Source organism: Sinohyriopsis cumingii, chromosome 2, assembly GCF_028554795.1.
Source record: "Sinohyriopsis cumingii isolate HCF-2022 chromosome 2, ASM2855479v2, whole genome shotgun sequence".
NCBI classification, from domain to species: domain Eukaryota; kingdom Metazoa; phylum Mollusca; class Bivalvia; order Unionida; family Unionidae; genus Sinohyriopsis; species Sinohyriopsis cumingii.
In genome coordinates, this window is record NC_142962.1 from 63,409,143 (window position 1) to 63,423,159 (window position 14,017).

At 34.1% G+C, this 14,017-nt stretch overlaps 1 protein-coding gene across 1 annotated transcript in view; it reads right to left on the reverse strand.

Annotated features, from left to right (window-relative positions):
- Nucleotides 1–14,017, reverse strand: part of LOC149805047 (uncharacterized) — a 357,351-nt gene that overhangs the window by 63,959 nt on the left and 279,375 nt on the right. The window contains exons 72-75 of the mRNA XM_089946893.1: nucleotides 8,078–8,223; nucleotides 6,749–7,051; nucleotides 2,984–3,161; nucleotides 432–634 (exon numbers count right to left, since the gene is read on the reverse strand). Coding sequence (XP_089803019.1) covers nucleotides 432–634; nucleotides 2,984–3,161; nucleotides 6,749–7,051; nucleotides 8,078–8,223 — 830 coding nt within the window. The remainder of the gene's footprint in view (nucleotides 1–431; nucleotides 635–2,983; nucleotides 3,162–6,748; nucleotides 7,052–8,077; nucleotides 8,224–14,017) is intronic.

Sequence of the window (14,017 nt, forward strand, 5' to 3'; positions counted from 1 at the left end):
GTGGTGGTAATCAAGAAGTGTTTGCTATTTTGTGTGCAGTCAAAATTGTGCACAAGTCAGGATAAAAGATCATGTCTGTGAGATAGGAGTTATCCTGCAATGGTGTTCCACACTGGAAAACATATCATACACCTATTGTGATGTGAGAAAACAGAGTCTGTACTTGTTCATATTGTAATATCAAGGATGGCAAAAACTGTTCATTCAAAAAAAACAAAAATTTAGATCATCAAGGCTCTACCATGATGCAACCCCTTTAGATGGAACCCAATGTCTCAGATGTATTTAGGATCTTTGTAGAGCTTTACTTTTTGACAAATAAGCTATGTGTTTCACTCAGATAAAGAAAGTCTTCAATTTTGGTTACCAAAAACTAGTTTTCACTGTAAATTAACCCTTAAATTAAAAGCTTATATTACAAAACTTCTCACCTGAATTTCACTTTCTTTATCCTCACACAGCCATACTGATTTAACTGTGTCATTAGATTTCTGGAATTCTACTGGAGTAAAGTCCCCTTGCTCTGCATCAATATACAGCATGATATCTGGATCAAATGTAGGTGGTGTGACATCCACATAGAATCCATCAGAGGAAGATGTGTCATACAGGCCTGACCCAAGCACAGCTTTGACTGAATAAAAAAATTTGAACTATTCAGGAATAAAATATGGATTTCAGGAAGAAAACAAGTGTTAAAATCAGTTGTACAGCTTGATTTTTGTATCTATACAGCAAATCTAACCCCTCTTCTATCAATCATAAGAATCACAACATTTCAAAACTTAAATTTAAATCTAAATTCTTTTTTTTAACTGAACACCTATTAGTCTAGAGTTTATTAAAATTTTAGTCAACCCAGTGATGTTTGCAGTCAGATCCTTTAACCAGGATTTGCAGCTCTTCTCATCCACAGCAAGCAATATCCAAAGATAATAAAATCAAGTTGCAGTTCAATTATGTGTGATGGATTTTATTTCTTCCAAGCAACCAAAACCATCTCCTACTGACTTGTTGCCAAAACAGTGGTCTCTATATTGTTGAGGATATTACCTACAGATTTCCATATTTCGTTACCTGCCGCCACCTCCCTTGTGCCTGAACCATGGTTACACTGATGTGATCAGTCAGGAAGCAAATTTTAGCAAAGAAAAACCACCATAGTACCTGACAGAGCCATTGTAGTATGGAATGATCAGATTTGGCGAATGCCAATTAAATTTGTAGAATTTTCTATAAATGTGGATAAAACATATTCCCTTCCTAGAACATAGAAGAAACATAAATGTTTTTACATCTGATTGGTGACAATTTCTCCTGGTGTTGTATAACATACCATGTATACTTATTTATGTGTTAATGTAAATTGTATTCATGCAGAGTAGGGGGTCATATGCGTTAGATAGAAAGAATTTGATAAATCTAGGGGTAATGTTAGAAACTCTAGGTGTATGCAGTGCACAAAAATACTGCCAAAGTACACACCAAAATATTGTTGTTTTCATGCCACTATTCCCATTCAGACATGTGTATATAGTATGCATTGTGGTTAACTGTTTCATGACAATATTCATTACAAAATACTTGTATTTATGGGGATCATAATGGTTCAAAAATATTACAGTAGATTAAATACTACCCACTGTAAAATGAAGTATCTGTCAATGTTGTTTACCATTAATGATTACTAGCAAGTATATTGTATACATTTTCATGCAAGTCCCAACAACATGTATTTGTATTATAGTTTTGTTTTGCTGTATAAACGCTGTGTTTGATATTAATTTTTATCTAATTTCTATTTTATTTTTCATAGGTAAGATATAATTCCCAAGTGATATTTCACAAGTTTTCTGCCAGTGCATGTGGCCTGATAAGCCCTTGGCTAGTAAGGGCAGCACTGACAATGTTTTCAAGTTGAAAATTCTTTTCATTGAGCTGCAAATTTAATACATGTACTGCTTTAGTGCCGAGAAGAGTTCTACATCTTCCAATAAATTTTTGACCTTAATTCCTGAGCTTGTAAAGGCTGCACCCTCTTTATTATTCCCCTTGATGACCCCTAAACTGAGCTATGAGTTTAATGCATACTCAGTTCCAATGAACATACAGTGCTTATTTGAACTCCCTGTAATCAATTGAAACATGTTAAGTTTCAGCTTTTAATAGATTTTGAAAACTTTATGATCATAGTGTTACTAACAGAGCCCAAACTCAGTCTCTACCTAAACACCTCTATATGACAGCAAAGCCAGGAAAATTGAGTTGGATGATATTTACAATGACCAGACTAAATAGATTTAAAATAACTAGACAAGGATAGTGGACTTCAAAACTTGATCAGAAAATGAGGATGAATTCTTGGACTTTGTACCAGATGACATTGGAGAGCAACATTTATAGTATACTGTGAATCACACAAATGTAGACTTAATGTTCATTGTTTAATTCATGGATCTAAAATGTCAGGCATTATGGATTATAATGGATTTAATTAGAAGAAATTGTAGGTTGTCAATTTATTTATGACATTCCACTCAATAATACAACTGCATTTTACATTGGTTTTGTTATCATTTGACCTATTTACCTATCTATCAATCAAGTTTGGCTTGTTTATTTTTCCAAAATGCAACTCAGACTCACTGACAGCAAGTCACCCCTTCAATAGATCTGACTTGCAAGATACACCTCAAATTATAGGGAGGTCAAAGAGAAATTTACCTTTAAAGTTATAAAAGGGCAGTGGGTGACTTAAGTGAGTATATATAATACTTTTGCACAAATAAGTGTATCTTTGCAAAGGAAAATTGGAAAGGTGCAGTTTCATCTCTGGAGTGACAATATAGGGAATGTGCACACATGCAACAAATATATCCTTTCTTTTTAGAGTCATTTTTAAAATATGTTCTCACTAGAAACTGGTAGTTTATTAATTGCTGATTGGAAGAGGCCTTTTTTCTATTTTAAGACTACTGATTACCTGTAATGTAGTAAGTGGCTCGGGTCATTTCTGTCCCATTGTCAGTTTGAATCTCCATCAATGGCTGCAGATTTAGCCCAGAGAGGGTGAAGGGAATCCTGACAACCTCATTTCTGCAGTCTCTGTCACAGTTGTACTTAGAGCAGGCATCAGTGCAGGGAATACATGGACTATACACCTGTATGAATATAAATAATGTGAAAATTATTATAGATTCAATACAGAAAATTACTGCAACAGAATTAGCAAGTCAATGAACTGAAAACTGACAAATTTCTAAATGAGAACATATCAGTATCACTGGAAACCAAAAGGAAAATAAAGTCTTCATAATAACTGTTGCTATATGACATTATATGACCTACACTGAATTGGCCATTCATTTTATTAAATGATATATAATAAAATGGCTCTTTTCCTACTGATCATTCCAAGTTTAACAGTCACTAGTTCCAACTCTGATATCTTCATCTGACCAAAAATATTTGAAATGAACGAATTACACATTTATGAACTTGACACTATTACCTACTTCTTTCATTGTTTAAGCTGTGTGTGTGTGTGTGTGTGTGTGTGTGTGTGTGTGTGTGTGTGTGTGTGTATACAGAACAAGGGTTGGCTATTTGGCCTGCCTTACCTATAATTAAATGTATCTATGGTTTCGCAATATATTTAATAATGGATGACTTTACTTTTGAAAACTGTATAGACAAACAGGATTCCACAAAATGCCTATCACACCTGCAAATACATGCAATTATAACACATGTGGTGCCACCAGACAAAAAGAGATCTTCATTTCTATCATTCCTCCATTTGTGCAAAACAGTTTGCATATGCAGTCGAATGATATGAGATACACCTATCTCATATAAGTCCACTCACTAACACAGTAGATGATGTCATTATACTTACATTTGCAATAATTCTCAAAGTTTTAGAACTGAAGGAACACATTTTGCTGGTCTTTAAACAATAACTGATGTTTACAACAGATTACATGTTACAAATTAAACTTTTTATGTCCTTTTTGAACGAAGAAAAACCTTAAAAAATATAATGTTCTTTATCTTCAAACCTGCATCTATAAAGATATAATGTCATCTTTTTCCAACATTATTTCCTTGGGAGAAATTAGAGAAAAATAAGTCATATATGTCAGTGTGAATTAGGAAAATTGCACCCTCTGGGATAAAATCTGTAGATAGAAACTCAGCAAAGCATCCTACCCACATAATTTAACTTTTGGGTGGGATTTCCCTACCCCACACACGTGCATATATTGTTGCTTAAGTGCTTACTTAAGCATTAATTTATATACAGCAATAGGTGACCCTCTCACTACCATTCCTGCAAATAGCCTGCATTAATATGCATGAGATGTATTAATACATCACTTGCCAGCCAATCAAAACAGTCCCAGCTGTCACGTGCAGCATCTTTTGTTCAACTGTTCTAGTTTGAGAATCACAGCATGCATATTTCGGTCAAAACAAATGTGTTACAAATTTTCCCCATTTATTTTCATCGTTCTATTCTGGGATTTCATCAGGAGTTTAAATCACCTGTCCTCTCCCCATGGCGATCACATGCATACAAGTATTGATGAACTTATTAACACGGATAGATACTCCCTAAGCTATGTCAAGATTAATGATGCCATTCGAATTATTCAGAGTTATGGTAAGGGAGTTATTATTTGCAAAACTGACATTTCCGATGCTTTCAAACAGATTCCCATTGAACCTTCACAATGGCACTTGTTCTTTGTAAAATGGAGAGGACATTATTATGTTTGTGTTCGCCTCCCTTTTGGGTCATGTTCAAGTCCAAAATTATTTGATACCTTATCTCAGGCGATTTGTTGGATAGCAAAAGATAATTATGATATTGATGTCATCTTGCACCTCCTTGATGACTTTCTTACAATATATCCTCCTTCTGCATGTGGTGAGAGAACGATGGCTTTGTTGACTTTAATTTTCAACAGATTGAAAATTCCTACAGCTCCAAACAAGACCATTGGCCCATGTACAGTTATAGAATATTTGGGAATAATTCTAGACTCAGAGCAAATGCAAATATGTTTACCGCATGATAAAGTGGAGCGTATTGTGAACTACAATAAACACTTTCTTAACAAACAAAGTGTCTGCAAGCAAGAACTGCTCCAGTTATTGGGCCACTAAAAATTTGCTACTCATGTTATCCTATCAGGGCATGCATTCGTGTCATATCTCATATGACTATCTACCAAAGTCAGGGAACTCGATCATTACATTCACTTAGATGCAAATTGCAGAGAGGAACTATACATGTGGTACCAATTTCTAGCTTCGTGGAATAGAGTTTCTATGTTTCTTGACAATCAGTCCACTACATCGGACAATTTTGAATTACAGTATGCACAGATGCTTCATCCAAAGTAGGGTATGGGGGTTATTTCAAAACTCGCTGGTTTGCAGCTGCATGGTCTGATGATCTTCAAATGCTTTTTTCTGTGGAGGATGATTTCTCTATGGCATTCAGGGAGTTGTATCCTATTGTGGCTGCCATTATTTGGGTGCAGAATGGGCAAGCAAATGCATAAAATTTACATGTGATAATATGGCCACGGTGAATATACTTCAAAAGGAGAGATCAAAATGTATGCATATAAACTTACATGGTGTACAGCTTCTTGTAACTTTTATTTTTCTGCCAAACACATTCCAGGAATTATCAATAATAAAGCTAATGCCTTGTACCACATGCAATTTCAGAAATTTCATGCACTGGCTCCGGATGCAGATCTACAATCCTGCAAATGCCCCCCCTCCTTCAGAGGTCTTATGGACCTGGATAAAGAGGTGGACTTTTAATGGAACCAGACTTTAAGCCGTGCTACATAAATCGCCTACAACACTGCATTAAATGCTTTTAGGATCTTCATGCTGATGTGTGGCTTTGCCTCAAACATGCAACTTTTGCCAGATATTACTGAGAACACAGTAATCTACTTTGTGACACATTGCGCAAGAGCCCTCACCTTAAAGCATTCTACAATAAAATTGTACCTCTGTGGCATTAGGTTCAAGTATATGCAGGCTGGTATGCAATCACCATTTACCACAGACAGAAATAATATGCTGCGTCTTACCACCATCCTCCAGGTCATCAAAAAACCCAAGGTTCATCTGCAAAATTGTGCCAGCCTATTACATACAATACACTGACAAGCATTTGTACAATTCTGTGAGGAGGAGTATTTGACACACACACAGATTTGTTGTTGTTCACTGTCTGCATAGTTGCTTTCCTTGGATTTCTGAGATGTGGGGAATTCATTGTTCAGGATTCCTTCGATCCAAACGTTCATCTCTGTGTGGGCGATGTGCACTTCCACTTAGAAACTGCATTTCTCAAGTTAAATTTGTCAAAAACTGACACTGTTCTTCCATCCTGGGTGTGTGTTTCTGGATCCAGTTGTCAGTACTGTACCATGTGATGTAATTGCTGTGGTTCCAGTTTCCAATATGTCCACTGCTTCAAACAGCTGGAGCAAATATAATTACATTTAAAGCTGGATAAAACTATGGTGTGATTACAGCCATCAGAACTGTTCCTTAATGAATCTCAACAAAAAAAATTGTTTGGAAATGTCTAGGGCTTTTATTTGACTACTGCATGCAAAGTTATATTAGAAAAGCATTAAACACACACACACACACACACACACACAAAAATTACTCCCAAATAATTCAAAGCAAAGTTGACATTTCTTACCTCAGTAAATGGGAAAATGTTTGTATCACCCTTGGAGTTACCAATTCCAGCCTCATACTTCACAATGGCATTAGTGGCACCTCTGAAGGGGGCTCCATATCGACACAAGGTGGGTGGGGGGAACTTCAGCTCTCTAAATGTAGCTCGAGTTGACCAAAGATCAAATATGTCATGTATCTCAGGAAGATAGTCATTTCTGTTCCATACATGCAGGACAAGCTGCGTTTTGTTGCTAAGGATTGGTATGCCACAAAGCATAGTGAGTTCCACTCCATCTGCATATACTATGAGGCACCATGTTGGCTGAAAGAATTTTGTAATTTTTAATACTCTTTAAAACTAAAAATAACATTCCTTTGAAAAATCACATTTCCTAATTTTTATATAACAAATAATATTTTTCAAGTCAAGGTGTATCACATGAGAAACAAGTATATGTGCATGTGGATGTGTTCTGAAACAATTTTACAGTTGTTTCATGCAAACAAATATTGATTTTGAAAATGTTTGAAAACTCATTATTACTATTTCTTCTAGCAAGGTATAAACAAGCAAAGCAATGATTAGGTTTTATTGGACAATATATTCAATATAATGCATGAAAACTGCCATTGAAGCTCAGTGAGAAAATAACTTTCAAGATATACTGAACTGTTCCTATATCAGCATGCTAAACTTTTTTAATGCAGATTTAGTCCAAGTATCATATCCAAATTTATTTGATATTATGCTCAAGTTTCTTTCTAAAAATGTTTTGAGAATATATGGCTAGGAGAGCAGGATGATGGGTAGGAACTGGGATATTATGGTTAAGAGCAGTTTATGTATGTAAACATGTCTGCATAGAGATCAATCATGTGTCAGTACAATCCATGTAACAGAGTGCAGTAAAGTTAAGTTCTAAAAATGTAAATATAAGAATTGTAAAACAACAGGACCAATTGGGCCTGAGATCAGTCACCCAACTGACATATTAGTAAAATGTAAAAGCAGTTGGCCAAGGACTCAAGGCCAGTAGGATGCTTTTTGTAGACCTTTCTTCCAATGCTCTTGATTGCATGTTTCTTATCTATTGCATCATCATCCATATCTAATAGCACACTAGCATCATTTTCCCCATGTTTAAAGGCCTTTCTACCAAGATGTTTTCTGGGAAAGCACCAATATGCTTCATATGCTGTAGCACTTTATTTGCCAGTGATGGTCCTACAGATTAATTAAATTGTTTTATATGGGAATTTCAAAACGGTATAAAGAATTTTATTTTTGCATATATACTCTTAGAAAGTACACCTGAAGCATACAACTACTGGTATTTAACTAACTTACCTGAAGATCCTCTTTAGTGATTGAGAACTTCATTGTATATCTGTGGAAGTCCTGTGATGCATTGAAGGGAAGTAGAGCAGAGGTGTACATCAATTGACTGGAATCATTAAAGAATCGGCACCAAGCGATAATAAAAGATTCTGAACCTGTGAAAAAAAAAAAAAAAAAATTCCAATTACTTATGAACATATCAAACTTCATTATCATTAATATGCTCAGATACTAGCTGATGAGTGTCCATTCTGCAGTAACTTAGTCTATGAGGCCAAAAAAAATTCTTCTTTCCTTTCATTAGTATTTTTAGGGATTATTTACTTAGATAACAAGGTTTTGCGGTCTGAACTTAACTGAGTAACACAGGATGCTGCTACAGGGACTGTAAAGGGCCCGAGTCACTTATATCAATGAAGAATTAAAAATTTACTTTATAAAATTAGTCTGTATCAAGCACATAGAATATGGCTAATCTAGCTATGAAAAACAAAGACTTATATCCTGCTGCAACTGAGGCAGCTACCAGGTTACTTGTTGCCCATAGTTCTACTGCAGGCTGAGAGTGGGTTCAATCAGAATCTGATTAAAACAAACTTACAAACTTCTATGGGTATATCTACTCTGTAAAATTTAATGACAATTTCTATTAATGGGCCCAGTGTTGAGAATTTTTATTTCAGGAAGATATTTAAGAAATGATCTTGGAAAACAATGAGGCAGATATTGATGTAGTGTCTGTGACATTGTTCATAAAGCCTAAGCAATATTTTGTGTAATCAGTTATAAAGAAACATTCTTATTCATTCTTGCTTTTCATATGCTATACATTGAACTTCACGTGTATATAATGGCATTGTTATATTTATTAAAAATTATTATTCTGCTTTGAAATGTAATAAAAACAGGCAAAAACTTTTTATTGTCATGTTTATATAGGTTAAAAATAGGGCCAACATAATATTATGCATATATTTAAGTTTCTGCATCATGGCATAAAATGGCTCCTTTGGTTGAAAAGTGGCTCCAAAGTTTTTAATTTGGACAATTTCATGGCACAAAGAAAAATATTTTCAAGGCTGGTCCTGACATGTGGCCAAACATGTAGCTATTATGGCGCAGTTCCACTGAAAAGATTTATGTAAATAAACAACATTACTGTAATCACTTACATCAATTTCCATCCAATTAATTTTTTTAAAGAGGTTCAGATGGTGAATCAAAAGGTTTTTTTAAAAGTACAAGTACTGCTCTTTCTGTATTTTAAAAATTCTGTCAAAGTTTTGTCTGGAGCAGTTTTCACATGCATTATGGTAATAATTCTGCACTAAATTCAGCAGTAAAATATAGGATTCTAACATCAGGAATGGCTCAATTAATTTTGTCAAGCAGTGCTATCCTATAAGAAAGGGATTTAAATACATTATTCTACACACACTACTGATGAAAACTGTTAACATTAATGTCAAGAAGTCCATGACTGCATATGAAACATTTTCGGAAGTATTATTCTTAAGATATAAATTAAATTGCTTAGCATTCAATTTCTGAACCTTGGTTATTAATTTGGACTTAGTCTTATTTTGATTTGGAGAAGCATTGCTATTCAAATCTTGAACATGGTTTGGATGGCAATTATGGATGGAGAAGAAGCATAGAATATTGTGTCATCTGCAAACAGGTCTGTATTGGCTTCCTAGTAAATGGGAGGTAATTAATAATGACTAAATATAATTATGGATCCATTATTGACTCTGTGTGGAACACAAACCTTAACAAATTCAAAAGATTTAGTGCTTTAACTACAAATACATTCTGTCTACCATGGTGAAGAAAAGAAAATAACCATTTTATGGCTTTCCCACCAAACTTATAGTATAAATGTAATTTTGACAAAAGGATACATTAATCTGCTAAATCAAATGCATTTTTAAAACCAAAGTAAATGATGTGTCATTTTTCAATTATTTTTGTGAGGGCTGTTTGACTGGAATAAAAATTCATAAAACCAGACTGCAAATGGTGGAAAAGATTGTTATTCTTCAGGCATGAATAAACAATGTTATTAACATGTTTTTCAAAGGCTTTATATAGTGCTGGTAAGACTGAAATTGGCCTGTAGATACATGGATTATCCTTTATTTCACTCTTACAAAATGGGTATTACTTTAGCACATTTAAATAGGTCTGGATTTTTATTAGTCTGTATATTGACACTAATTATTTCCACAAAGTTTGATTTTTAACATTTCCATTTTCCTCAAACAGTTGATCTGAATGTTTGTTAAGTATTTATTAAAAACATCAGCAATTTCTTTCATTGATTTTGCAGACATTCCTTTCATACTGTAGTTAAGACAGAGAAATGTTTGTTAAGTATTTATTAAAAACATCAGCAATTTCTTTAATTGATTTTGCAGACATTACTTTCACACTATAGTTAAGACAGAGAAATGTTTGTTAAGTATTCATTAAAAACATCAGCGATTTCATTAATTGATTTTGCAGACATTACTTTCATACTGTAGTTAAGACAGAGAAATGTTTGTTAAGTATTTATCAAAAACATCAGTGATTTCTTTAATTGATTTTGCAGACATTTCTTTCATACTGTAATTAAGACAGAGAAATGTTTAAGTATTTATTAAAAACATCAGTGATTTCTTTAATTGATTTTGCAGACATTACTTTCATACTGTAGTTAAGACAGAGAAGCAAATGATTTCTTAGGATTTAACTCATACTTCCATATTTGACCACTACCCTGGTTTTCTGCTACTGCTTCAAGCTTGTAATAACTCTTTTTTGATTTCTCAGTCATGTTTTACTTTGTTACTCCAGGGAATATAATTTTCCTGATCTTTCCACTTTCAAAGCTTTTATCTCAAATGCCTGGCATAATTTATTTCAGGGGTTGCAGGTGCATGGGATTTTAGAGCTTCAAGGAAAAGGCTGTACCATTATTTTTTAAAAAGCTGAATTATGGACAAATTCTTTCTTCAGTTTCATTAAAAGCTTCATGAAGTAGTAGCCCCCGTGCTAGACATCACTATAAATTGCCACACTGCAGACATCACAGCAATATGACTAAACATTTTTTAAAGCTAAGTTAAAAATCTAAATCACACATACACTCTCAAAACACTGTAGGGCCTTTGTGGAGTGGTTTTCAAGATGTCAGTATTTGGGTCATCTGTTATAATAATTTCAATATTGTGATCAATACTTAGAGCTTTAACATTTTCTTTTTCAATTCATCTAACCAGTCAGCCATTGAATTTAGAGGTTTACAGATGGAACAGTAAATAATAGGTTGGAAGATGAAAGATTGATTTCAGCCAAAAGACCTTTTAATATCTCTGGTTTCAAGATTAACTCCTCTATGATTTAAAGATTTGTAAACATAAATCATCACACCTCCTCCATCCTTAATATGCCTGTAATACAAGCCTGTTACAACCATGCCTGAAAGAAGAGTAGTGATAACATGATTTTCAGGATCACCAAAATGGCCATCTTGTTGTAAGTCATCTAGTTAAAACTTTCAATATGACCGTCTGCTTGACACAAGTAGCTATAACAAGATTTCATGTTGGGAGGTCTCATCAGCATTATTTTAATTTAGGACCAATTACATAAGAAGATATTTAGAGAAAACCTTATATTGCTACAAGCATCTATCCTAGAAAAGCTATAGTAAAATTTTTAAACTGCATGTTATGTTTGGAGGTCTGATCAGCACCATTTTCATTTAAGACAAACTAAATATAGGTATCATAAGATGCCTGTCAGTGAAAACCCCATGTTGTTCTGAAGTACTGACAAAATGATTTTCATGTGTGTGTATGTATATATATTCGTGAGTGTGTGTGTGTGTCAGGTTTCATGGTGATCTTCTCAGTAGTTTAGTTGTACTAATGGACAGATGTATTTCAGGTGATGGCCTTTGGATAAGCTCTTCTGGTCTTTAACCATCAGAGCTGTCTATGAGGTCCTGGCACAGATCTATATTGTGCATGTTATCATCTATCTTGCAGCATCACTATATAACATTTGTATAACAGGTTATTTTCTTTACATCAAACACAGTCATAACAATTTTCCATTACATTACTGTCTGGCTGTCCATGTCTAAGCAACTGCAGATTACTTCATATTTTAATGCATGGAAATGATGAGAACTGCAAGTGAATGTGCCATAGAATGAACCAACATAGTGTCATAATGATTCATCTAAAGTATGAAGAAAACGAATCAAGGAATTTAGGAAATATAAGCAAATGAAAACTCTTTCATCAAAACTTTAATGCAAATTGAATAAAAGTGTCAACACCTAGATCAAAGGCACAAGTGACAATGTCACAGAATGATATGTCTAAGTTTCCAAAAGATCTTAGGAAATATAAGCAAATGAAAAAACTTAACCAAAACCCCATGGTAAATTTACTGTGACAGTTACTTTAACTCTGAGGTCAATGGGGCAAGCATGCTTGTCACAGAATGAATTATCTTATCCTCATAATGATTCGTCCCAAGTATGAAGAAAATCAATGACAAGATTTATGAAATGTGAGCAAATGAACAACCTTTACTTAAAACCATAACTCAAATTTTCTCTGACTGACACCTTGACTCCAATATCATAAGGTAACTTCAATGTCATAAGGACAAGAAACAAATCATGGAGTGAATTGCTTTACCTTCATAATGACTTGAAAAGTATGATGAGAATCTATCAAAGGGTTTAGAAAATGTAACCAAAATTAAATACTTTAACCAAACCCAAAACATAAAATTTCTAACACCCAAGAGGGGCAAGTAAAAATGTTGTACAAGGAATTGTCTTAGCTTTGTAATGATTCATGCCCAGTATGATGAGACTCTGTCAAAGGGTTTGGAAAAAAACAAGCAAGTGAAAACTTGAACCAAAACCTTAAAAAAAATCATTGATGCTTGCAACAATCCCTAAAAGCAACTTTTATACTGAGGTTAACTTCCAAACAGCAGTGTTATTATTAGAAGAATAGTAGGACAATGTTACCAACTTATGCATGTGATGATTTATGATGAATGCAAGAAACACCCCAACAAATTATATAAACACTGCATACCTACTGGGATTTCCCAAGAGCTGGAGATTTCCCAGTAAGACAAAACTTTGACACTGGAGTTAATACAAGTGCAAATAACATTAATTAATTAGGTTCATGCAATCCACATTTCTCAGAAGTGGTTTTGAATGATGCTAGAAATACCCTACCCAAGTTCCATCAAAACATAATGCCTACAACTGGAGATATGCCTAAGAAACAAAAGTTTAATACTTGGGTAAACCTCAAAATATAAATTCAGATGTTGAAGAAAAAAACAGGTCAAAGTAACCCCCTTTCCCCAAGGTGGTTCAAAATGATGCAAGAGCCTAAGTTTCATCAAGAACTAATGAATAAGATGATAGCAGTGGCAGTGAAACAAAACTTTTATTATATGAGTAATTGAAAATAACACCAATGATGATGGATTACAATATACACTCCCCTGTACTTGGTACAGGCAGGCTAATTATTCAAAACAATATGACAGAATACATCCAATTAAAGCAAATCTAGATCACATTTCAATCACTTAAATTATTAATTTATGAATCTCTTTCTTTCCATGATATATCAGTACAATACTGGCTGTATGATGCCAATAAAACTTTTCTTTATTTGGGATTAATGCCATTTCTCAGTGCAGAATAGGCTGTACATAACTGATGGGTGCAGAAACCTGGGAAAACCTTGATAAGAACCACTGACCTATGGGAAGCTACTGGCAGCTTTCTCATTGGCTGAGCCTGAGACTCAAACCCATATTGACAAAGCAAGCATTTTAGACCACTCTGCCACCTGAGGTCCCTGTGACAAAAAATAGATAAGTTCTAAAAAATATAAAAAGAAAGAACTGCAA